This window comes from Felis catus, chromosome D3, assembly GCF_018350175.1.
Source record: "Felis catus isolate Fca126 chromosome D3, F.catus_Fca126_mat1.0, whole genome shotgun sequence".
Lineage (NCBI taxonomy): Eukaryota > Metazoa > Chordata > Mammalia > Carnivora > Felidae > Felis > Felis catus.
Window position 1 is genome coordinate 54,018,405 of NC_058379.1, and position 26,919 is coordinate 54,045,323.

Here is a 26,919-nt window from a genome sequence, read left to right on the forward strand (position 1 = left end):
ATTCAGTTACAAAGATAGCCTCAAAAATATGAGACTCAAAACAACCAAATGTTTAACAACTAAAAAATGGTCAAGTAAATAGTGGTTTATTGGTAACAATAGATTCCCACTTAGAACAATTTTATTTGCAAATATTAATAATGAACGAAAATGCTCATGATCTCATGTAAAATCAAAAACATAGTTTTCTCTCTCTCTCTCTCAAATATAAATAAACATCAAAAAAATTTTAAAAAGGGGGGGTGGCGCCTGGGTGGCTCAGTCAGTTAGGTGTCTGACTTCGGCTAAAGTCATGATCTCTCGGTTTGTGGGTTCGAGTCCCATGTCGGACTCTGTGCTGACAGCTCAGAGCCTGAAGCCTGTTTCAGATTGTGTCTCCCTCTCTCTCTGCCCCTCCCCCGCTCACACTGTCTCTCTCTCTCTCAAATATAAATAAACATTAAAAAATTTAAAAAGAAAGTTTTTTATATGGCTTGGTCCCACTTTTAGATACAGTCTCCATTTACATGCCATGCCTGCATAATAGGAAAAGGTTAATAATGGTTATATAACAAGTTATATAACTTCTGGAATTAAAGCTGATACTCATTTTTGTCATTTTTTTGGTCTATGTTTTCCAAATTCTCAATAATAATGATATCTGCAGAAAAACAGTAAATATCTTTTTAAAACACAACTACCAAGCCTCTCTGTCAAAAAAAATAAAGCAGGGGGAAAAAGCACCTTTAAACAACTGGACAATTATTCCCATCGTGTGTATCAGATCAGAAAGAAAATCTGAAAAGTATGCATGCCAAAAAAGAAAGTGAGAAGTGTCTTATAATAATAATTTCCCACAAATACATAACTTTTCATGGCTTACTTATAAAGTACTTTCACATATAATAGAGGGCCCTTAAATAGAACTGCTTTAAGGTTTTAGCTCATGCTCAAGGATGAAAAGAGAAAAGTTGGAGCAAGAGGTTCATACTATTTAAGCTAAAGAAAAACCTGAACAAGAAGGTGTCAAGAAATTAGGGCTGAACGCACGGTTAAGTTTTGTGAAGGAAAAAAAAAAGTGAAGCAAAAGCATCAAAGCACAAATCTGAGTGGCAGAGACTGCTAAACAGCTTCTACCATCCAATGCTCCGCTCTCCGGTAGTAAGAACCCACGGGTACTGTGCCCAGTTCCTTACTTTCCTGTCTACAGAAGAGTGTGTAAGTCCTCACCAATGAGATGGAAAGTGAAGTGCTGTGTTAGGAGTGGTGGTAAGGCAATTAGACTTCAGCTAAGATCATGATCTTCCGGTTTGAATCCAAGCCCTTTTACCTTTCCTGCTGTATAAGATGCAGGCATGATAGCTAGAGCTCCAGCAGCCATTAAGTGCCATGAAGTGAAAACCACCTCCTAAGGATGACAGAGCACAAAGACATGAGGAGCCTGGGTCCCCGACTCTGGATCTGCCATATCTATCCTGGAGTATATACCTTTAGACTCCTTTTATACGAAATGAATGAAATCTCCATATTGTATAAATCACTATTTTTTTTTTTTTGGTCCTATTATACACAACTAAAGTTAACCTTAACTGATATACCTGGCCATGAGGAGCTTGTGAAAATTTCTTCTGATCCTATGTATTCTCAGTTGCTCTCCTGTCTCCCAAAAAATGGGACCAAAATAAACATGAAAACAAGAAAAAAAAAAAACCCAAACAGAAGAGTATCTGTATAAAGCCTCATGTTATTTACTTATTTTTAAGTAGGTATTCTGAATCTTCTAGAGCTCTATTTAGAGATTAATTAAACTGTTCTTAACTTGGGTCTGGTGCTTGATTGATTTTGTGGGTCAGTGGTTCAAGGTAAAATGGATCTTGCATTATTTCAAACATTAACCTGAAACAGACTAAAAGTGAAGACCTTGAAGCCCAAGCTTCCCGAGGACCAGGAATGACAATGGAATGGATGTTAGTTCTTCAATTTCAACCATCCTTTGCTCATACATTGCTGCTAAAGGAAGAGTGAGGCAATTCAGGGTGTCAGTCATGAATAGAACACCTTCACAGATGGATATCCTTAAGTTACCCACGTGGGCTTCCTCAGGCATTTCATTAACCTTTTTCTGAATGGATGACAGAATGTTATAACCAGCGAGTGCTTCCTAACTACCTACAAGGTTAACAGAATATTTAAAAATAGAAAAGTAAACACTTACCTTTTTTCAGTTACTTTTAGATATTTGAATCTAGTTCCTTGCCAAGAGGAAAACACTGTCAATGTGAACTAATTGTCAAGAGCCTATTCTCACTTCTAACACCTTAAAGTCTGGTATACAGAAAACTCATATTTAAAAAATGTCTGAGCAAGGAAGTTTTCCTCTACTGAGTGGAGAAAAACAGAACATAACTTATTTTAAATCTTTACAGGGAAACATCCTTCAGCACTGTTCATATTCCCTTCTACACTGTAACTGGCCTAATCGTAATAACTTACTGAAGATGTTAAATATTAACCTAAATAACAAATATCTTCATAAGACTTCACATTGTACTTTAAATTCAATAACTTGGTATTTATTAAACAACCATTAAGTCATCAAAGCCCAACTGGTATTTAAATACTTCAAACTAGGCTTAAGAATTAGCAGAATCAATTAAAATGACTTGCCCTTTAATTATAAAGTAATTCATCCACAACACTGGAAAAAGGCTTGGGAACATTGTTTTTTCCTTCTTCTACCACCATGCAGTATCCCTACAAGGGCATAAAAGGAAACTCACTGTCTGGGATTAAGACACTAAGGTTTCAAGTCAATCTTGGGGCTATTCTAGGAAGATGACAACTGTACCAAATTAGCAGTTGTAGTTTCATAACACTATTTAAACCAAGTGGCTTACTTTGCTTAGAAGTAAAATCCCTGGTACCCTGGGAACATGAAACATTGAATAGTTAAATGGTTAGCTGACTATCCAATCAGTCCTATTCTTTATTATAGCATAAGAGTTGACCGATTCCAAAGATTTATGGTATTCTAGTCCATATAAGATTAGAAATTCAATGACAGCTACATGTTAATATGTAGAGGAGGCATCTGAATTCCAGAACAAAAGAACTAGCAAGAAGCCAAAGAATCTAAAATTGAGTTGAAATTTCTAGAAATAATTTAGTTAAAACATTAATAACTGGGGCACCTGGGTGGCATTAAACTTCAGCTAAGGTCATGATCTTCTGGTTTGAGTTCAAGCCCCATATTGGCCTTGCTGCTGTTAGCACAGAGCTCACTTTGGATCCGCAGTTCCCCTCTCTCTCTGCCCTTCCCCTGCTCATGCTCTCTTTCTCTCTCTCTCAAAAAATAAATGAAAAACATTAAATAATTAAAAAATAAAATAAAATATTAACAACTAATGATCCTAAGAATCATTATTTCATCATGATGGTCAACTAAGTCTTTATTTTCCCTACTGCTAATTTTAGGACCTACCATCTTAGTTTCAAGTTATGTGTTTACGCACATGTCTAGCTCAACTGAAACAAAAGTGAAATTCTACTTCAAACTTATAGAGGTCGCAGATGCTTTAATAATACAGATGTGTTGGACCTGAAAATGTTTAATACTGAGATTTGCTCATTCATTTATTAACTGCTTATGGGATATCTCTTCTATGTCAGACATTGTGCTAGGAGCTGGCAAATAGCAAAAATAATTGTTAGATACCTTTAACAAGTAAAGGTATCTTTAAGTAAAGTAAAGTAAAGATACCTTTAACAAGTAAAGGTTAATTCAAGTAAACATTTTTGTGCCACTAGGAGTAGGGGTAGGGGCTGAGATGTGGGGGAGCGTCATCATGTGGAAATGTCTTCTAAAAGGCTTAAATTTCATAAGATTTAAAATACTTTAGTATTTTCTATTTTGTTAAATATAACAAAATGATACATAAACCAGCAATAAAAGTTATTTTTCAAGTTGCATAGCATAGCTGGTGTTCTTAAGATTGATAATCCTGCTGAAGACCAGAGGAAGTTTATGAGTCTTCTTAGAACTGCAGCTCAGTGAGTAAAAAGACAGATACCTCAGGAATCTCAAACAAAAATAAACGAGTTTACAAGCTGGCCTACAAGGACTTGCCGCTTCAATAAGGCAGCCAAATGAGCAAAAGAGAGTCGAATGCTCTTTAAACTATGATATGGTTGATCAAATGGTCAAACCAGTTTTCCTTTTACAGATGACCAAATGTCTTAAGACTTCCAAAACGGCCATCTTACTTGAAAAACAAGAACACCAAAAGAGCGATATCCAAATCTTGTCTTGTGGGTCTAAGTGCTTATCACTGTCCATGGTCTTCTAAAAGGTCCTTTCCTACTCTTCCATAATTTGTAGGCATGGCCAATTAGAGGTGATAACTAGAGGAAAGTAAAATAATATGGTATATAAAAGAATACTCAAGGGACTTCCTTCATCACCCATTTGGTGCAGAACATTACACAAGGCATGGTTTTCCTAACAGTTATATAACTATAAGTGCTCAGAAAATCATCATCAACCCAGTAAAAGCAGTGATGAATATCTACTAGAAAGAGATTCAAGTGGGTTGGTAGCATTTGGTCAGACTTGCATGTGATTCTGGATTAAGTTAAAAGCTTCTTTCCTAACTTCCTGTTCTTTCCCAAATCCAATCTTGGGTTAGTTCACAACACTTTCTCTCTGATAAAAACCTTACATCACCTTTTTATAACCTGTGGATTACTAGATCTCAAATACTCTGAGGGAAATAGGCTAAAGTCACCCTTCCCTCAGTATCTTTAGCTTTACAAAAATAATAAAATACTATTTGGTGGACTTCAGTTGCCTAAATGATACACTCTGAAGCTTCTCTCTCAAATGGTCTGCACCTCCATTACTCCAATCTTATCTATGTGCACTCTTTTGCAATACACATGTATTTCACATATATTATGCGTTTAATTATCACAGTAAGCAGATACACAAGAATGCAGGTTGCATGAACACAGAGGTGTCTGTTTTATTCAATGTTATTGTCCCCATATTTGTAACAGGGCTTCCTACACAGCAGGGACTTAATAAATATTGATTGAACAAACTAACCAAAAACTATGAGATAACATGGACCAGTATAATATATATTTTTTCTGCACGAGAAAACTACAAATCAAAGGGGTTAGACTCGACCAAGATCACATAACTATGAAATGGCAGCTCCTATAACTGAACAGAGGTTTCTAAGACCCAAATCTAGCATCCTTTAAACTACTGTCTCTCCTACCTGGGGCATGCATATGTACGCATGTATGCATATGTATGCCTCTTACAATATAGAATGTCAGGGAAAATGAAACCACAGATAAGCACATCTTCTGGAACAAGATTCACACAAAATTAATTTAGAAAATATATATATATAAAACATCAATCATGGAGGTTTTGAGAACTTAATTTCAAAAATAAAACACAGATCTAGAAACACCTTTGATATCTGCAAAGAGCCACATGGAGCCTCCCTGAGTTCAGTGTCCATGTTTCTGCTCCTTCAGCCTTACAGGCACTTAAATGGTAGTTAGAGAAGCACTTCAGCACAAAGCCAGGACCAAGTTCCCACAGTGCCAACACACCTGGGGATTAGCATCAGCTCTGATTCCTCTGCACATCTGGAAAGGAGAAGTTGCTGTTGATCTATCAACTGCAGCTGCCTCCAACTCCTACTATCTTTTTCTCTCTCCCTGTCATTCCATGCAGGCTCAGTCTTCCTCTTCCTTTCAGTCAACAGGACCATAAACTCATCTTTCAGTGATCTAGGCAATCATTCTTCGAACAGGGGTACACGTTTGATGCAAAGCCAATACTTCCCATCACAGCTGTCAGGGAATCAATTTCCAGAGCCACAACTTCCCAATATTCTCTGGTCTAAAAATTGACTTGCCTGGCATCACAGAGAGACGTCCAACCCAGGATGAATAGAAGCTGTCCTCCACCACCTCCCCTTCCCAAAGACCCTTCACCCACTTTACAGAAACAATGCATCTTTAGATCTTTCTTAACTGCATTACCCCAGGGTGTAAAGACCTCAGGGCAACTAACAAAGCAATAAATAAAAACCCTACTGCATGTAAAGGATTGAGTCTTTAGCATTTGGGTAGCAATGCCTTTTCTAACTCAGGGAATTTCCAATTCTTTGTTTCAAGCAACCAGAAATATTCAAATATGAAAAGGCTTAAGGTCAAAAGAAATGTAAAACACTGGGTTTCAATTTATATATATATATATATATTTTATAACAGAAATAATGACAGAGTGATCCATAAGACACTTTCAAACATAAAAATACATTACATTAGGATAGAATTCTGCAGCAGAAGAAAATGGGAATATAAATTTAAGGAGAAAAAGGTATAAAAATTTTAACTGTTTAAGAACTTATTCATGCATTTTAAAAAATGAAGGATACTGGGAATCACTTATAGACCTACTAGAGTTTTTGTTTTTTTTTTAATGACGTAACAATTTAAAAGGTCAAGATTTATAATATACTGAAAGATGACATCCTTTGCAACTGTTTACACTTAAGATGAAAAGTTTCAGCAATCAGCCTAAAAATATGCTGAGGGTACAAACTTCTACAGAATCGTTCAGGAGCTACAGGAACAAAAAAGTTGGAAGAACACTGTTCTAGACTAACCACTGGAGCCTTTCCAAGGTGAAATAATTGAAGAGACAGAGAATGTTGAATTTCCCTACCAAGTTTTGAGTTAGGATGGGTTGGAGATTAGCATTTGCTCCACCCTCTTCTAGGTCAAAAACACATGTGTTGAACCTGGTTCTACAGCCAACAGTTTCCAAGATTGATGACCAGGTTAAATATCTGATCTCAGTTGTATTGCTGCTGACTGGGGTTAGCTAGCCTTTGCCTGTTGAGCATGTATCTCACCCCCTTAAGAAGAATCACTACTTTTGAGTACTTTTCTTTGTGTTTTCAGAAAAATTCATGAGGCAATACCATGAAGGCTCATTATTCTGTATTTCTCTTATCATATGATGACAAATTTCACCCCTGGGGATGCAATGTTGACTGTGTGTATCTGACTGGCATTTCATAAGTAACATGCATAATGCAAAGAACTGGAGAGTTCTTTACTGTGGAGTTAATATTTTAAGTATAGCAAATGTACTGAGGAGTGATTTCAACAGGCACATCTAAATACATAAGCCCTAACCTCAAACACCACGTTTTTCCTTCTTTTTCTGATTTCATACTCTCTTCTTCCCCACTGCTCCTTTCGTCTTTTCAGCCACTCCTCTGGGAAGCAGAAAGTAGTCTAAATATGATGGATGAGGCCAGCACTTAATTCGGTGTCTACACTGTTTGAAAAATATTGACTTTCCGGTCCTCAAACTCTCAGAGAGACAGTGGGGCTATTTAGAGTAGACATTAGACCTACTCTAAACCTACTCCCATTTAGTATGAGGAGGTAAAGTTTGAGATAAAAGGTCTTTCTTTAGAGTCAGAAAGTTGGCTGAAAATCCCACTCCACACATTTACCAGGTATGTCACTCAATTTCTCTGAATCTCAGGTTCCCAAAGTCCTTAAAATGGGGTGCTGAGTATTTGAGACAATGCATCAAGCAATGAGAAATGTACAGCACGTAGTAGGCATTCAATAACCAACAGTTATAAAATTAGACATTTAATGTTCTTTAATGACTGCTTCAAATTAGCCAATAGTTCTCTCTTGGCATAAGGTCAACTAGTGGCATGTTTTTCAGTTTCTTTCTGGTCTCTTTTAAAATCAGTGATTTGGAAAATGACTACTTTTCATGGCTAAGTATAGGGTGTGTGTGTGTGTGTGTGTGTGTGTGTGTGTGTGTGTGTGTGTAAAACATACCTGCAGTACTAAAAGTGGCAAAAGGACAGACACAGAATGAGGACTGCACAAAACTGGAGATTTCACATACAGCTTTTATAAATATGGCGGCATATCCTTAATATGTTCTGGGTGCTGCTGTGGAACATGGTTAAAAATAAGCATGGAGTCAATGATCGACTCTTTGAAAGACTATCCAAATTTAATTGGTAAGCTAACACTTTCCCCTCATCATATTCATTTTTTTGAGGATATTTAACACTGTAAGGCTGTGGGGAGAGTGGTGCTCCCCCAATTCTCATGTGTATCAAACTCAAAAAAGGATTCACATATACTTATTCAGAAAGGCAGGAATATATACTAACCTGAACAAACAGATTTATGGGTAAGGGTATTCATGATATCACAATTTGTAACAGCAGCTCATGTCCACCATTGGGGACTAGACTGTTGGGTATAGCCATCCGCTCGGAATATTATGCAGCTATTGAAAACAAAAAAAAATTTTAATAAGATGGGATTGTTAAGTGAAAAAACCAAGGTATAAAGCAGTATTTGGCTGGGATTCCAAATTTGTGTGAGTCATTGTGATTCTCAAGTGGTAATAAGCGAAAATTCACAATAAAGAATTGGAATTACAGTGATCAAAATCCATTCCACAGCTTGAAAGGGCACAGTGTTAAGACTTGCTACCCACGTCCTAATTTTAAAAAGAAGTGTGGGATGAGTACAGTGCTGATTCAGATCCTTCTTATGAATGACAGGGATAGGACAGCAGATAATAAAGCTAAAAGTTAGGTCTGCAACTGACATTCAGCCTCTTTAAACTTTCAGTTTAATGAAGCTTTTGGGTGACTTTTATACCACATGCATCAATGCTCTCTGCCTAGCTAAGGGTTTTGGCAGAGTGTGCAGTGATGAGAGAAGGTCGGAAAAGGTGAGGACTCCTAACCTTCCAATATATACATTTTTGCACAGTGGAAGAGGAAATGAAACTGTGAATACACACATACCCACACATACAAATTCAGACCTGCAGATATATAGTTATATAGTTAAAGCACCACTTTCCCACCCCCACTGTAAACAGGAATGCCTCAACATACCACCTGTCCTTCCTGAGTTCATCTGCACTTCATTACTAGTTTGAAAACTCCTAGTTTATTCTCACCACTACCAAGACCAACCAAACAAGGATAGAAAGCATGCCATGCTTGTTTTCCAGGATTCATGAACTTTCCTGCATTGATTTCTCCCATCAGTACTTCAAATGTCTAATCTAACCCCACAGATTAAGAAACAGAATAAAAATGCCTTTGGACATTTACACATCTCACGTTACCCACTCTTGTTACTCCCTTTCTGGAGTAACCCGAACCCTTGTGACTTGAAATGACATCTTTCTGCTCAATGCTCTTCTGACTTGGCCTGTGTGACCACAGCTCTATCTGCTTGCCTGCCAGCCTGGGCCCAAGGGCTTCCCGCAGTCCTACAGCAGAGCAAGCATGTTTCTGTGAACAGTCCGAAATCACATGAAGCCCAAATCAACTGAAGTTACAGTGAAAATACAAAACAAAACACACCTGAATGGACACCTTACATGGTACAATTCAAACTGACAGGGGTCTACTTGCTTGACACTCTGCACTTGTTTGCATAGGTCACACTGCAGAACAAACAGCTGGGGGATGTTTGGCTGGTTTCTGGTGGTCAGTTTCAGAAAATACAAGCATTTCTTAATTCTGTGCTCAGGTTCCAAATCAATATAGGTTTTGGTCACTTAATTTTTTTTGCCAGGCTGGAAATGTGCTAAGCTAATAATTAACCTTAAGCATACCATCACTTCTGCTAAAAACATTTTCTACACTCAGCCCCAAATTACTTTCAGTTCGGTTAAACAAAACAGACAAGCTGTAATAAAAGGTCTCTGAGAAATGTGATCCCTTTCGTTGGTCACCCAGGAGCTTTTCCTCTTAAATCTGCTGCTTCTTGTGGGGGTGGGAGGGGGGTGGGGGGTGGAGGAAGGAAGGAGAGCATCCAAAATAAAGATGCCACCCAAAGCACAATGATTTTGTAAGAAAGTTGCCTAAGATAACTCTTCAGGGTTTCCCAGGTTGAGTAATGCCTGCAGGAGGGTGGGGAGGGACAGCTCGCCTCCAAAATTACAATCTGCAGAGGTTTCCCCAATGTTGATTTTTTTTTTTTTTTAAGGTGTCCTTTTTAATTACACTGCAAGGGCTCTGATTTTCCCATCTCTAGCTGTTGCTGGGGGTAGCTGAGAGCAACGCGCCAGGGCTGCGGCAGCCGCTCGGGCCAACTCCAGCGCCGGGGGTGGGGGTGGGGGTGGGCGGGCAGCCCACTCCCCACCCGGTCCCACCCTCCCCAGCACACGCGCGCACACCCGTGCAGAGACTGCGGTCCGCGCCGGTCTGCCCTGTGCCGGCGGCCGGGCCGAGACTCACCGCTGTCCAGCCGCGCGATCTGGGGCAGCCGGTAAGTGCTGACCAGCAGGTCGAGCGGAACGGCCACCGAGCTCCACTTCACATCCTTGAGGCTGCAGCCCAGCGAGGGCGCCGGGTCCATCTTCCCCGCCTCCTCCTGCCCCGCGCTCCCGCCGCCGCCGCCGCCGCCGCCGCCGCCGCCGGCACCACCCGCGCCTCGGCGGCGGCCGCTGCTCGCGCTCGCGGTCTAGGGCGCGCAGGAGGCGCCGGGCACTCCGGCCGCGGGCAGCTCGGGGGCACGGCGGCTGAGGCGGCCGGGAGGGAGGGGGCCCGCGCCCGGCTCAGCTGTCGCTACGCGGCATGGCCGGGACGCCCCGCGTGCCCTCAAGCCGGGAGAGGACTCGCAGCAGCCCCGGGGCTGCGGGCGGCGGCGGCCGGGGTGGCTGCGGCGGCTCCCGCTCCGCCTCCTTCTCTGGCCCCGGGTCTGCAGCTGCGACGGCCGCCCGCTCGCCTCCTCCTCCTCTTACCCCTCCTTCCCTCCGCCTCGAGCGTGTGAGGAGGAGCCGCGGGTCTGAGAAACGCCATAGCAGCGCTCCCAGCACTGACCAACAAGGTGCGAGCAACGCCTGCGCAGCTCGGGGAGACGCCGCCTCCGCCTCCGCCTCCCCGGCGCAGCCCGCTCCGCCTCCCGCTCGGCCTCCGCCTCCCGCGGCCCGGCGGGCTCGGCTGGGCGTCAGCCTCTCGGCCGCGGCCGCCGACGCCTGCGGCTCGGCGCGCTCTGCAAGCTTTAGCTCTCGCTCCCCCGTCCGACCGCTCCGGCGCCCTGCAGCCTCGCCGGGCGCCACGGCGCGCCCGGACTCCTTCGCAGCCCAGGGCCCTTCCCGGAGCCCAGCAGGAGCGGAGCAAGCTCGGGAATCTTTCTCTCAGTCGTGGCGTCGGGCACGGTCCCCTGCTGCTCCTCACTCTGCCACCGGAGTTGCTAAGGCCACAGAAGAGACCTCTTTGGTGCTCACCTCTTGAGAGTGCCACAGACAGACCAGGCGGGGAAAGGCAGGCGCGGAGCAAGAGGCCGAGCCATTCTCCCCCAACCTCACAACTCTGTAAACGGAGCTGGAAGTTAATCCTACCAGTCTAGACTTTGCTAGGCAGCCTGGAAAAGGCCGAAGCACCCAGATGGAGAAAGGTGATTATGAATGATCAGTGCCCACAGAAGGGAAGGTGCCCATTGGGTTCAGTACCTTCGTTGTATGGAGACCGTGGGAGTACGAGGCCACTGACCCCCATAAACACGCCAAGGGAAAGAGCAAACGAGGTTACGGGGCCTTCTGCGGCCAGCTGTTTTCACATGCTTTTCTCAGTCAATTCCCTTCGATCTTTAAGGTTGGGATAATTCCAGTTTTCTAGACACTTGTACCTAGACATTAGGTAGTTTGGCAAGATTACACAGCTTGCAGATGGCAGTGCTAGGATTCAGACACACAGTTTACTTCCCAGGATAAATCGTCCTGTTTCCCCCAGTATTGAGCATGGCCTGCGCGGTGCGGGACATAGCTCAGAAAGTAGAGGTGGCTGTTCAATTCCTGTTTACTTAAGCCTATCCTGACTTTTATGTGCTAATCCTTTTTTTAGCATAGTTTTACACCAGGAGAGGTGAGTGGTTGTCAGGTGGAAGGCTTGCATATCAACTCTGTTTTCCAACACATATTCCATGTTCGGTGCATGATAAAACAGACCGAGCTGCTTCTGCGTCGCCCACCCAAGAGGTCTTGAAAACATCCTGCCGCCTCTCAGTGGGCCGACTTAGGTCTGTGTCAATGAATAAACCACTCTGTTAGCAACTGAAGAAAACCCCCAGGTTTTCAGAAAACCACACCTCCTTTGTCCTCTCACTTTGAAACATTGGCAATACTTTTCACAAAAATTTTTTGCTGCGAGTTTTGACCTTTGTGTCATGCACATCATTTTTTTTTTTTTAAGTCTTGGAGAAAAGTGGGAACTATTTTAATATATTATATTACCCAGAATCACAGGTCCATTAAAGTTACACGATTTTGCTCATACAAAGAAGAATTTTTTAAAACCCTAAGGAGCTAGGGGCGCCTGGCTGGCTCAGTTGGTAGAGCATGTGACTCTTGATCTCTGTGTCATTAGTTCCAGCCCCACCTTGGGCATAGAGTTTACTTAGTAATGATTTTTTAAAAAGAAGAAGAAAAAAAGAAGGAGCTAAGTGCCAGCTATTTTTTCTATCTAAATTATTTTTTAAAATACAGTATATTTTGGGGGGGTTTAATTTTAATTCCAGTTGGTTAACATACAGTGTTATATTAGTTTCAGGTGTACAATACAGTGATTCAACAGTTTCAAACATCACCCAGTGCTCATCATGATCTAAATAATTATTTTTGGAAATAAAGTTCAAACTCCGAAAATGACATAGGAAACACTTAATAATGGGCAGGGTTGGGGTCCTTCACCCAGTAAGTAGATCCTTAAACCTCATATGATAGAATGAGTTTTTAAAAATCATTTTCTGCTGTTATGATATCCTCTTTAAAAGCTTCAGGGAATAGCATTACTGTAGTTCCCTCTCATGCAAGGGTTGGTGACTTAAGAACTAGAGACAAGATAAAAAGTCAAAAGATTAATGCAGTCAACTTTTTTTTTTAAATCAATAAAGGACTTACATTAGATTTGCTCTTATTGCTGACCTAGCAGAAAAGGTTGCATTTTAATCTTAAGTATTAAAGGGAAGACACTTTAACGAGCCACAGATTCTTATGTAAGTCTCATGTCCTAAAGAATACTTACAGAAAGATCTTATTTGTGATATGGAGAGAGTTCTGGTTAAGCTGTGAGGAAGGTCAGCTAAGAAAGGTAGTCTTTCAGTCTGGCTGAACTGTACTTTGTGAGGAAATATGTTTCTTAAGATTGTTGGACCAACGCAAACCGTGTATATAAAGGCATAACAATTGGATGCAGGAGCAAAACTTACAGGGTTTTGTAGTTTTTTAAAAAAGGGAGTACCCAGGAAGTTTTCTGTAAAGCAAAAGTCCATGTCCCTTGTGTCCTACTGGGTACTTTATAAAACTGAGATTTATGGGAGGCAACACATTATCATGACTAAAAATACCAACTCCAGAGCCTGATGGCATGGATATGATTAGTGCCTCTATTTCTATGTAGGATCTTGGGCAACTTACTCTTTCCTCCTCTGAAAAATGAGGATAATTGCTATAGGCTGAATGTTAGTGTCCCTCCAAAAGTCTTATGTTAAAACCTAATCCCCCAAGTGATGGTGTTTGGAGGCAGGCCTTTGGGAGGAGATTAGGGCTATGAACCAGTACGTGGCCCTCTTAAAAAAATTTTTTTAATGTTTATTTATTTTTTAGAAAGAGAGAGAGAGAGTGTAAGCAGGGGAGGGGCAGAGAGAGAGAGAGAGAGAGAGAGAGAGGGAGACACCGAATCTGAAGCAGGCTCCAGGCTCTAAGCTGTCAGCACAGAGCCTGACCTGGGGCTCGAATTCACGAGCCTTGGAGCTGTGAGATCATGACCTGAGCTGAAGCCGGCCGCTTAACCTACTGAACCACCCAGGCGCCCCAATAAGTGGCTCTCTTTAGACATGGAATCTTAGAGCACATTGATCTTGGACTTCCCAGCCTCAGAACTCCGAGCAATAAATGTCTGTTGCTCACAAGCCACCCAATCTGTGGTATTCTGTTATAGAACTTGAGTAAGGTAAGACGATAATAATAGTCATTGTTTCATAGGGCTGATATGAGAATTTAACCATTTAATATCTGTTGAGAATTTAGAATAGTGCCTGACACATGGAAGTGCTATGGAAGCATCCACTGATATTATTAAAAGAAGTATTGACTTTGAATGGGGCAAATTTTAGAGAAAAGATGAGGCGACAAATGGAGCTGTGAGGTAATGATTAGATTTGGGAATAACAGTTTATATTAGCAAGAAGAGGAACATTCCTCAAATGGGAAACCCAGGTGGTTGCTCCCAGCTGTGAGACCTCACCCCCCAAATCTAGAGTCTCCACCATGAGCCAGCCCTGCTGCACAGCAGATCCACGCAGTGACCTTGATGACTCTTCATATTCTGATCTAATGATGTTGATAAAGCCAAGGGTGAATCAGGCACATGATACTGTAGAACTCATATGAGGGATGCTTCACAGCTTCCGAACTGTGAAACTACTATTTATACACACATAACTTGTTAATTCCCTGCATTATCAGCTTTGAAAAATAAAAATATTGCATGTTGGTTTTCCTCATATCAGCGTGTCCTGGGGCACATAATATGCTAGCAGTCAATTGTGATATCAAAGTTCACAGCCCCAGTGGTTTCTAGGTCTCAAAACTCTTTTCCCTTTCAATTAATTTCCACGCCATTGCCAGAGTTGACTTAAAAGTTACTCCCTGACTAAAACCTTGTATGGTATATGTATTCTCACTGTCTGTGGAATATAATGTAAAGCCTTCTGCATGGTATAAAATGTTCTTCCCGGGGTGCCTGGGTGGCTCATTCGGTTAAGAGTCCGATTCTTGATTTTGGCTCAGGTCATGACCTCATGGTTTGTGGGTTCGAGCCCCACATTGGGGTCTCACTGACAACACGGAGCCTGCTTGGGATTTTCTCTCCACTCTCTGCCCCTCCCCTCTTCACGCTGTCTTGTCTTTCTCAAAATAAATAAATAAACTTTAATTTTAAAAAAGTCCCTCCCTTATGTGACTGAGTCTGCCTCCCCAGCCTCATTTTGGTTAACTACCTTCCGACAGCCTGGAATCTAGTAGCAGTATCTTTCTGTAATTGCCCAAAGGTACCATGCTAATATACAGCCATGAAGAAGTCGTTCTGTCAGTGTGGTACCCCTTTCTCTCTTTCTCTTCCATGGAACTCCTATTCCATCTCCAACTACAGTAGTTCTCCCTTCATCTGCGGTTTTGCTTTCTATGGTTTCAGTAACCTGGTTAACTGCAGTCCAGAAGCAGATGATCCTTCTTCTGACCAAAGGTCAGAGGTCACAAGTAGCCTGTCACAGTTCCTGCCTCTCTCACCTCACTTCATCTCATGCGGCCATTTTATCGTCTCCTGTCATCACAAGAAGAAGCGTGAGTACAGTACAATAAGATATTCTGAAACAGAGAGACCACATTTACATAACTTATTACAGTACATTGTTATACTTGTTCTATTTTATTGTTATTATTGCTAATCTCTTACTGTGCCTAATTTATAAACTAAACTTTATCATAGGTGTGTACATACAGGAAAAAAAAATAGTAGAGCTAGGGTTCAGCGCTGTCCACAGTTTCAGACATCCCCTGGGGATCATGGAAATAGCCTCTGTGGATAAGAAGAGAATATCATGCTTGTATTTCGTGAAATGCTGTGTCTCCTCCTGCAAAATGCTGACCACTTCTTCTCCTGTATTCCCATTGTACCTGGCAATACCCCCTTTTTAACTGTGTTAATTACACTGTGATTTATTATCTGTTGTTATGTGTGCTTTCCCTGCTAGACAGCAATTAACTGTGGCCACTGAAAGTGTATTTTAGTCACCTCTGTTTCTCCAGCTCCTGTCACCATGCCTGGCCCATGGAAAGTGCTCAATTAATGTTTGTCAGGTTGAATAACAAGCTGAGTCATGAGTCGTCCTCTGGCTCTAGATTATTTCATAGGTCACTCCATCTCTGAATTATAAACAATTATTATTTATCAAGTCCAGAAAACAACACCATTTCCTATCAGTTTGGATCCGAATTTTTTTCATTCATCTGAAAATTTAAATTTCTTTGAAATTTAAATTTCTTTGAAATTTCTTTGAAATCAAGATCTGCACTTTTGCCACTGAACTGGGAATGTACCTCTAGACTATCATTTACTAAAACTGTTAGTGTATTGTGAGCTTATTGTTTGTTAATTTGTGGTCTCCCTTACTAGGATTTTACCCTCAGAGGTGCTTGCTTTATTATCTTTGCATCCCTAGCACCTGGCATATAGAAGGCACGATCTCTCAATAGATGTTGGATAGATAGAGAGAGAGAGATGATAGATATAAACAGATAAATTGGTCTTTCTTTTATCTATCTATCTTATTGAGAAAATGGATAAATGAAATCCCATAAACATATCTGGGGCCCCTGGGTGGCTCAGTTGGTTGAGCGTCCAACTTTGGCTCAGGTCATGATCTTGTAGTTCATGAGTTTGAACCCCACATTGGGCTTGCTGCTGTCAGCCTGTCAGTGCAGAGCCCGCTTCAGATCCTCTGTCCACCTCTCTCTGCCCCTCACCCACTACTCTCTCTTTCTCTCTCTCAAAGTATAAATAAAACATTTTAAAAAAAGCGTATCCTATATGGGTATTTTTAGGAAGGATTCAAAAACATATTAGGAAATTTACTTTATCATCTTTTCCTTTCTTGCTTTTGATATAGGGTCTGACCTTCTTTAATAGATAAATAATACAGACATTACAGTGCCAAAATAGGAACATTAAGGAGAAGTATTCTATATTAAGGAAAAATATCCCTAGTTACAAATTGGGTATTGTGGGGCACGTTTGTTTTTCAAAACAATACACAACATGTTGTATCCCCGTTAAAATTTTTTTTTAACATTTATTTATTATTGAGAGACAGAGAGAGACAGAGCATGAGCACGGGAGGGGCTACGAGAGAGGGAGACACAGAATCCAAAGCAGGCTCCAGGCTCCAAGCTGTCAGCACAGAGCCCGACACGGGCTGACTCGAGCTGAAATCAGACGCTTAACCGACTGAGCCACCCAGGTGCCCCTGTTGGATCCACATTTAAACGTACATATCACATTGTGACCCAGTACACGCATACATATATAACTGAAACAAAAATTTTATGAAATAATACTTTTTTGTGTAATTCTAATGTGTACTGCATCCCGATCTTGTACCCTATTATTTTATATTTAGTTTTTTAATATTAGTCATGACCCACTAATTTTATAGGTCTATAACATGACCTATAGTGTTAAAAACACTATTTTAAGTAATATTGTTTTAATTTTTAAAATGTTCTATTTATTTTTGAGAGAGAGAGCACAAGCGGGGAAGGGTCAGAGAAAGAAAGGGTCCGAGGATCCAAGGCAGGCTCTGCGCTGATAGCAGTGAAGCCGATGCGGGGCTCAAACACATGAACCGTGAGATCATGACCTGAGCTGAAGTTGGATGCTCAACCGACGGAGCCACCCACGTGCCCCCAAAACCACTGTTTTGTACATTAAGTATTTATAGTTCATCAAAACAGGGAATATTATGACTGAAATAGCAGGAACTTATGAAATTCAAGAATAATCTGAAATGAAAAAGGCAAATTATTGAAGTTACCAAAGTTATCATGGATATGTGTGCATATGTATATAGCTTTATCGGTTAGAAGTTTGGGTTTATGAAGCATCTAAGTCTTTGTAAATGGTGTTTTTCCTCTCAACCAAGCACAAGACCTCAGTTTGAGAAGCTGCTGGTAACGAGTAGTGGTCCTGGGTCTGGTGTAGTTTTGTAAATTATGAGCGAGGCTTTCCAAAGGAGTGGTCAAGTGATTCATAGGTTAGCTATACAATTCTGCAGTTTCAAGAAACCCTTTACTAAAGTAAAGCACGGTTACTAACTAATCACTAATTATTCATTTCAAATACATTAATAAATTATTTTTAATGATACATTTAAAGAATTGCTTAAAGAAATAGGTAGCTTAATTGGCTATTATCACTTACGAAGTAGACAAGCTAAGGTTCTTTTACCTAGTAGAGTCTATAGTTCATGGCATAATTTAGATTTTTCTCAATAAACTTATATGATGTGACAAAGCACAGGTAGAAAAACTTTCATTTTATTTGTGCCAAAATAATAATTAATATTATTAAATATTTCTTAGTGCCAAAATCTTAGCAGGGTATGTAAAAGTTTATTGATGACATTCTGGTGATTTGAAGCTTCAAATGAGGTTTTTTAGAAAATTTTTGTAATGTTTATTTTTGAGAGAGAGACAGAACGTGAGCATGGGAGGAGCAGAGAAAGGGAGACACAGAATCTGAAGGAGGCTCCAGGCTCTGAGTACGGAACCCATGAACTGTGAGATCATGACCTGAGCTGAAGCCAGATGCTTACCTGACTGAGCCATCCAGATGCCCTTAGTTTTAATGTCAGAGGCAGTTATAGATAGCTTCCATTTTTAAGGCTTTTTCAAGAAAGATAATGAGATTTTAGATTCCCACTGACAAATCCTCTAAAGAAAAGCCATCATATAGGTTTCTACCCCTCTTTTGTAGTAAGCAGTGAAAAAAAGACAGACAGGAAGATTGTGGTTATACTACACACCTCTCCTGCAACCTGATCCAAACTGCACACACTTTTTCCACTTTGATCGTTATTATTCAGGTTCCTGGTCTATGAAGACTAGAACATGTCACTTTAACTTACTTAGAATTGCTTAAGATCAGGGCGCCTGGGTGGCTCAGTCAGTTAAGCATTAACTCTTGATTTTGGCTCAGGTCATGATCTCCCAGTTTGTGAGTTCAAGCCTCGAGTCAGGCTCTGCACTGACAGTGCGGAGCCTGCTTGGGATTCTTTTTCTCTCTCCCTCCTCTCTGCAGGTTCCCTGTTCGTGCTCTGTCCCTCTCTCTCTCTCAAAATAAATAAACCTAAAATAAAGTATGAATCTTTTTAAAAGTTATTTTTTACATACTGCCAATTTACTTTCCAGAAATGTATAAATTTTCTCTTCTGTCGCTTCAAAACTAAAGATACTATGTTATCTTTTCATTTTACATAATTAGGCAAAAGCTTTAAAAATACTTGAACAAGTAATAAGTGACAAAAATTGAGTGTTGTTAGTAATTAGTCCATATGAGCCTATCCATGAAGAAGATGCATGAACCTGGATAACATATTCTTCCTAAATTTAGTAAGAACACCTAATAAAAGAAGAATAAGAAAAAATTTTGGAGATATTTGGGGAGGCCAAATTTAATAAGAAAATTCTCAGACAAAGGACTGGAGTCCAGTAAGAGGCGATTGAATGTCAAGACATGAAATGTAAGAGGGAGCACCTGGGTGGCTCAGTCAGTTGAGTGTCCAGCTCTTGATTTTGGCTCAGGTCATGATCCCCTGGTTTGTGAGTTCCAGCTCCATCCACATTGGGTTCTGTGCTGACAGTGCGGAACCTGCTTGGCGTTCTCTGTCTCCCTCTCTCTCTACCCCTCCCCTGCTTGCTCTCTCTCTCTCTCTCTCTCTCTCTCTCTCTCCCTGTCTCTCAAATTAAATAAACATTAAAAAAAAAAAGAAATAGTAAGAGAATATTTATGTGTATCGTTATCCATTAAAAATTTATATGCACTATAAAGATTATGCTTCTGTTCCAGATCTACATTTATAGATTAACAATATAGAAAGATAAAACATATATAGCTTAAGTTGATTTACCCTCAGAATCCTATGACATTTAAATAAATGCTAGGGAGTCCTAGAGAAGGGAAAGACCAAGTTCCACGTTGCTCTACACTATCAAGCTAAAGTAGTGAAAGAAGGTACCATTAGAATGATTATGAAAACTCTAGGTGTCATCAGAGGTTCTGACTGTGTACTTGTAAAAAGTATCTCTGCTTTCCTTCTCTAACTCCCATCCACATTCTATTTTGAGATACATTTTTTTTTAATTTTTAAAAACATTTTTAAATTATTTTAGAGAGAGAGAGAGAGATAGAGCACAAGCAAGGGAGGGACAAAGAGAGGGAGATACAGAATTTGAAGCAGGGTCTAGGCTCTAAGCTTTCAGCACAGAGCCCAACATGGGGCTCAAACTCACGAGCCATGAGATCGTGACCTGAGCTGAAGTCGGAGGCCTAACCGGCCGAGTCACCCAAGCACCCCTATTTTGAGATACATTTATCTTATACTATTGTTTATCTCAGATGATTAAAATATCTTTATTGTTTTCACTACTTCTTCTGCAGCAACAACTTGAATTCCTATGTGCTATTTTCCAAATATTTTATCCCTTTATATCATCTATGCTCTGTACTTCCTTTTTCCTTCCCTGTTACATACTTTATAGTCACACTGGAACTAGTACCATCAGTCTTTTCCAAGGACACAAGTCATTTATTACATTTGTTTTTGAATTCATAAAAATGGGAATGAATCACTATGGAGAAAGAGAAGGAAAAGGAGGACAGCAAAGTAGGCAATATTAATATAAACTTGGCTTATTACATACTTTATTGTTATAAATGCTTTAAATTTAAAAAGTGAGTAAAGATACCATTTTGAAAATAATGACTATGTTCCACTTTATCCATTATGTGTCTAATTTATCAGGAGTTTAGGGACACCTGGCTGACTCAGTCAGTAGAGCATATGACTCTTGATCTCCCAGTCCTGAGTTCAAGCCCCACGTTGTGGGTAGAGTTTACTTAAAAAAAAAAAAAGAGAGAGAGATTAGCAGGAGAAAAAGAAAATATTTATAATAACTGTTGGAAGAGAAGCCATATCTATCCCATTGTTGATATGTTTATCATAGTAACTAATGTCCTTTCAGTAGAACACCATACTGTAGTCTGTCCATTTCTCCATTCATTAAAATTTTAAATGTACTTTGATTAAATTTCTATATCAATATTCATAGCTTATCTCCAACTCTTCATTCATCCATCCACTCATCTATCTATCCATTCATTCAATAAATATTTATTGAATACTTATGTGCCAGATACTATTCAAGCCAATAGGAATGGAAGGATGAGTTCTTGCTCTCAAGTGTCTTAATCTAGTAGGCGAGCCAGAAGCACAGTAAATACATGTAATTACAATCCAGTGTGTTAAGGTTAGAGGTAAGTAGTGGTATTTTGAGAGTGTAAGCAGAATCCTCTTACTTGGGAAGGAATTGGATGAAAATACCATGGACTTCTTTGAAGAGATGACTAACTAAAGAAACATGCAATGAAACAAATTTGCTAACTCAAGACAGAACATGAAGAGAGGACTAGGAAGTGAACACTAGGAAAAAGGAACAGTGTGAGAAACAGCTTGGCTTGGAGATAAGAAGAAGCATATTATATGGGAAGAACTTAATCAGATTGGTTTTGCTGTATCTTGAGATTTCAAGTAGGAAGTGGTCAAGATGAGGCTGGAGAGTTAGACAGGATTTAGATCATGGAGAGATTTGTCTGTCCTATGAGAAAACTTGAACTTTATCTTAAAGGACCTATAATAACTGATCTGTGGTGTTAGTGGTGGGAGCTACTGGGCCAGGAGGGTCGTAAGCAGGGAGTTTGTTAGTCAAGTTTGAATTTTGAAAAGAAAGTTTGAAGAGAAAGAGTATACAAGCTAAATTTGAAGAGGTTAAAACTGAACAAACAGAAACAAAGTAGGAAGCAGTAGAAGTTGGTCATAGATGACCAAGGGTTGAACCAGGATAATATATTCCCAGAGATGGAAATAAGGGAACAGATAGAAGATATTTATTAAGGAGATAAAATTCTATTAAATTTTATTAAGGAGGTAATAAACTTATTAAGAGTTTCTTAATTCACTTCATGGGGTGAAGGAACTCTCCCAAAGTCATGATGATTCCATTGGACCAAGCTGATCTGTGTGGAATCCAGTTTAAGTAGGCATATGGTTAGTGCACAGGGACAATTAGGAGGAACCAAGAAGAACGTTGAAATATTAATAGTATTGAACTATCAAGTCAACCAGTAATAGAGTAGAGATAAAGAAGTCACTCTGAAGGGACAGGACAGCTCCCAGGTCATAGTGTTTATAGACAATATCTACACTTAATGGGCTGCAGCAGCATAGTGTATTTCAGGCTGATACTATTAAACTAACTTTCTTTGCTCTGATGATGTGGATAACTTAGCAATGAGATTTTTTGCAAATTTCTTGCCTGAGGCTCTGGGAATGATTCTTCCATTAACAGTTATGGAGAGGAAGAGAAAACTGAGTATGTTAGGGAAAGAGAGAATGGGTTTAGTTTTGGACACCTTAAATTTGAGTCACCTGTAAAATACCCAGTTGTGAAGTAAGCAATTAGAAACAGGGAGCTGGAGCTTGGAAAGAAATTAGAGACAGACATGCATATTTGATAGCTGAACTCATATGAATGGGTAAAATTTCTCAAGAAAGAACATACATTGCAAAGAGAAGTGGGACAATGACACTCCACTGGAGTGTTTGGGTGACTCCAAACAGAGGAGGAATCAGTAGAAGATATTGAGAAAGAATGGTCGGAGAAATAGGAATAGAAGGATAATTTATGCTTTCCTTTTCCTAGATGAGTTCCTTCTCTTAACTTCCTACATGAAACTTTCTCTTGGACAGAATTAGTTTTGTTCTTTTTTATAGTATTTTGGCTATTACCATAATGATAACCTAGTATGGTTATCTGTGTGCTTTTCTTTTCTTTTTTTTTTAATTTTTTAATGTTTATTTTTGAGAGAGAGGGGGGTGGGGGAAGGGGCAGAGAGAGAGAGATGGAGACACAGAATCTGAAACAGGCTCCAGGCTCTGAGCTGTCAGCACAGAGCCAGACATGGGTCTCGAACTCAGGAACAGCGAGATCGAAGTTGGACGCCTAACCAACTGAGCCACCCAGGCACCCCTGTGTGCTTTTCTTAAATGTTTATTAAATAGTAAATTTCTTGATGGCGTTGTCAAGAAGTGTGATGTTCTAAGAATTTACCTATTTGTAGGCTAACAAGTTAGCCTGCCACAGTTTCATGGGTGTTGGCAATAGACAGGAGATTCCTGGTTCAGAGACAAAGAATTACTCTTAGTATATCAGGCAGCATGAACTTCAGTTCTCCTTGTCCTAAGTCCCATGCAGTGACTCAGAGTGGCCCAGGTGGATGCTGCACACAGAGTGTGTTTATGTTATAGCAAAGAAACCCCGACATTAGGAAAGCAAATCTTTGACAAGCAAACCTGACCTTCCTATTACCCAGAGAGAGATGTCCTTTTATTTATTTATTTTTTAAATTATTGCATTAGACATTACAGAAACTGCCTTCTGCTCTAAAGGGAGACATTACTTTTACCTTCTAAGGCTGTTCACTATAGAAATATCCTTGAAAAGCTGATCCAAAACAAAATCTGTCAATGCCTCTGCTTGCAAGATGTGTGGAAACGTCGGAGAACCCAAGGAGATTTGTATCCCTATAGGCACACTTAATGTCTCGTATATTTGTATATACCCCTTGCATCTCCCAAGTTAGTGCCTTGCATATGACAGGTGCTAATAAATATTTGTTGAAATAATGATTTAGAAATAACATCAACAATAGAAATAGTTTACAAGATGTTTCCCCAGAATTATTTACAATAGGCCGGTACAAAGATTGCTTTTAACTTCTGCCATATGCTATTTAGATAAGCAGTGCATTTATAAACTGTAATGTTCTTGAGAATGACAATGCGTATTGTTTTTGCTTCCTATAATCTAAAACAGAGCTTAGAACATAATAATAGAGAAACAAAGATTTGTTAAATAAACTGAAATATGTGGGGGATGCCACAGATGCAAGTGATGCAGAATTCATAGTAGGTTGTTTGTCCTTCTTTGGCTTTGCTGCTACTCCTTGGTAACAGTGCTTGCAGTTTTTATGCTCTCCAAACCATCTGAAGAAAGGAAGGTGAAAACACCAATTCCTGCTAAATGTTAGTGACTTAATAGATTACTTCTAAACAAAGCTTTTGCTTTTTCTTTTCTTTCTTTCTTTCTTTTTTTTTTTTTTTTACCTTGAGAACAATCTGGATGTTCAGGATATGATGAAATGAACTTTCTCATATCTCGTTGGTGGAAATGTAAATTGGTCTTTATTTACGTATTTGGCTATTTTCAATGAGGCTTTATTATTATTATTATTATTATTATTATTATTAATGTTTATTTACTTATTTTTTTAATTTTAAAAAATTTTATTTAATTATTTTGAGAGAGAGAGCACAAGTGAGGGAGGAGCAAAGAGAGAGAGGGAGAGAGAGAAAGAATCCCAAGCAGGCTCCACACGGTCAGTGCAGAACCCGATGTGGGGCTCGAACCCATGAACTGTGAGATTATGACCTGAGCCGACGTAGGATGCCCAACCTACTGAGCCACCCAGGTGCCCCTAATGCTTATTTATTTTTGAGAGAGAGAGAGAGAGCGAGAGAGAGACAGTGTGAATGGAGGAGGGGCAGAGAGAGAGGGAGACAGAATCCAAAGCAGTCTCCAGTCTCCATGCTGTCAGCACAGAGCCCAATGCAGGGCTCAAACCCACAAATTGTGAGATCATGACCTGAGCCGAAGTCAGAAGCTTAACTGACTGAGCCACCCAGGCGCCCCTCAATGAGGGTTTAAATGCCTACCCAGCAATTTAATTTTTGGAAAACTGCCCTAATAAAATTAACTACAGAAAAGTTTTTTTTGCACAAATATATCAAATCCAAAACTGTATTTGTAATCGCATAAAATTTGAAGATTTTTATTCATCTTAAGAAGGGGTTCTACCCTGAAATAGTGAATCTCTGTTTAGAGCATGGGAAGACACTGCCAAGTTTTCCTCCTTGGAGATCTTTAAGAAGAATAAATTATCACCATTCCTAGACAATTTAAATATTGGTGCCATGTGTCTTTCCCAAGATCTTTTCCATTTCATTTAGTCCAGGTTATACAATCTATATCTCTCTATAATGGAAGATAATGCGGTTTTCAATTGCTTCTCATATTTGAGGGTTGATCTTTACAGTGATACTCAGCTAGAAGGAAGGAATTGAACTCTCTGGGGATGCATATTCAATATTAAACATTTAACCTTTCTAATGGTGGGGGGGTAAGTATTGACTTCAAAATTGTTGCAGAGTCTAGAAAGTTGCTTTTTAAACTTTGTTTTAATATAGAATCATCCTGGGATGCCTGGCTGGCTCAGCTGGTAGGGCATACCACTCTTGATCTCAGGTCTCACATCAGGGGTAGAATTTACTCAAAAAATATGGAATCATCCATTATTATTTGTATTTACTCAAAGACATTAAGGAAATCAAATGAGATCTTAGCAACTTATGTTCTATTATTCTGCCCAAAAAAAGTGTCACCAATTCAGATCAAATCAGGAAACAGGAGGCAGAGGACAAGAATACTTACCTAGGGCTTATTTCATGTAAAAATATAAAATTTTCATGAAGTCTAATTTAGTCCTTTCAGGAGTTTGTTAAATTAAGTGTTGCTACTAGGTTTGCGCAATGTCAAAAAGCAAATCCCACATCTGGAGGGAAGATGGAAGTAATTTAATAAAGCATTTGACCTTTTCGTATTAGTCATAATTCCATCCAAAAAAAAGGAATTAATAGAGTTCTTTTTATTAGTAAGTCTCATCAATGCCAAGATATTCATCGGTATATTTAACTTGCTATTATTTAAAGTATCCACTCTTGGGTCTCATTGATATACATGTGAGATTTGATGTCTTTGATTTTCAGGGAACACCCCCCCTCCCCAGTGAGCAATTTATACCACCTTTCTCAGGATTTTTATAAAAAGATTTTTATTTTTAAGTAATTTTGACACCCAACATGAGGCTCAAAGTCACAAGTCTGAGATCAAGGGTCACATGTTCCACCAACTGAGCCAGCCAGGAGCCCTTACACCACCTTTCTCAGGATTAAAAAAAACACAGTTTGTACAGTTGGCCAATATGGGCTTTTCTACTTTCTTTACATTTCTGTGGTCAATCTATAAAGTGAAAAGACAGGATTATTATCTTCTGGGTTAAATCCATCTCAGGCTCTCTAGGAAGTGAAGAGGGGAATGTCCGATTACTTTTCTGACAAAAGTGATAGAGAAGGTAAAAGATAGGGTAGGAACTGAGAGAAAACATGGAAATGGGAACATGGAAAATGAAGGTAAATGTGGAACAAAGGAGATGGAGAACTGTGGGGTGCTGAGGAAAAAGCCTCCTGGAGATGACAGAGCTATGGTATTGGAAAAGAACCGTGTAACTGGGGTGGTGGGGACAATAAAGAATAAGTAGAAACCCTTGAGGGAAATGATGAGGAAGGGGGGTTTATGGGAGGGTGGGGTAGAAAGAGGAGAAGGGAAATCATGAGATAAAATCAAATTTGTGCCAGTAAGTTTTCTTTTCCTGGCATGGAAGGTATACTAATGCAAAATTTCCTACATCCTGAGAAATCCATTGTTGGTTTGTGAGACCCCCTGCCTAATTTATTTCAATCACCTGTAATACGTACCAGTGGGAATATTGCTTCAAACATATAGAGAAGCTAATTCAAGCCAACAAACATTCCATTTTAATTACTCAAGTACAAACATTCCACATTTTCCCCTTGATTATCAAATGGATGTGTTTACTGGTCCAAGAACATGGGCTATATTATACACCACCTGACAATACTGAGAAAGGTTGAGTTAGTATTTCATTACAAAACATTATTGAGATTCTCTTGGATTAATGTAAAAGTCATTTTAAAAATAGTTGTTCTTCTTTCTTTTTAACATAGTGAAATTCTAGAAATGCAATTTATTTAAGGTTTGATAAAGTAACATGAACAGCCACCATTTTGATACTCTTTAGCCTAAGTAGT

At 39.8% G+C, this 26,919-nt stretch overlaps 2 protein-coding genes across 4 annotated transcripts in view; one reads left to right on the forward strand and one right to left on the reverse strand.

The window, feature by feature from the left end:
- The window catches only part of GAREM1 (GRB2 associated regulator of MAPK1 subtype 1), a 204,962-nt gene extending 194,432 nt beyond the window's left edge, over positions 1–10,530 (reverse strand). For 2 of the 3 annotated variants that reach the window (XM_023241861.2, XM_023241860.2), the window contains exon 1: positions 10,317–10,530. In XM_023241861.2, the coding sequence (XP_023097629.2) occupies positions 10,317–10,437 (121 nt within the window). In that variant the 5' untranslated portion in view covers positions 10,438–10,530. Of the gene's footprint in view, positions 1–8,219; positions 8,339–10,316 lie in introns of all 3 variants that reach the window. The other variant, XM_023241862.2, reaches the window with a different exon arrangement.
- On the forward strand, positions 10,512–16,435 carry LOC123381341 (predicted GPI-anchored protein 58). Its single transcript, XM_045042032.1, has 2 exons — positions 10,512–11,478; positions 15,273–16,435. The coding sequence occupies exon 1, from the start codon at positions 10,656–10,658 to the stop codon at positions 11,313–11,315; it is 660 nt and encodes a 219-aa protein (XP_044897967.1). The 5' UTR covers positions 10,512–10,655; the 3' UTR covers positions 11,316–11,478; positions 15,273–16,435.
- The last annotated feature ends 10,484 nt before the right edge of the window (positions 16,436–26,919 follow it).

What these genes read in the sequence shown, in the direction of transcription:
- LOC123381341 (XM_045042032.1), top strand. Translation starts at nt 10,656, where the DNA reads ATGGCCGGGACGCCCCGCGTGCCCTCAAGCCGGGAGAGGACTCGCAGC.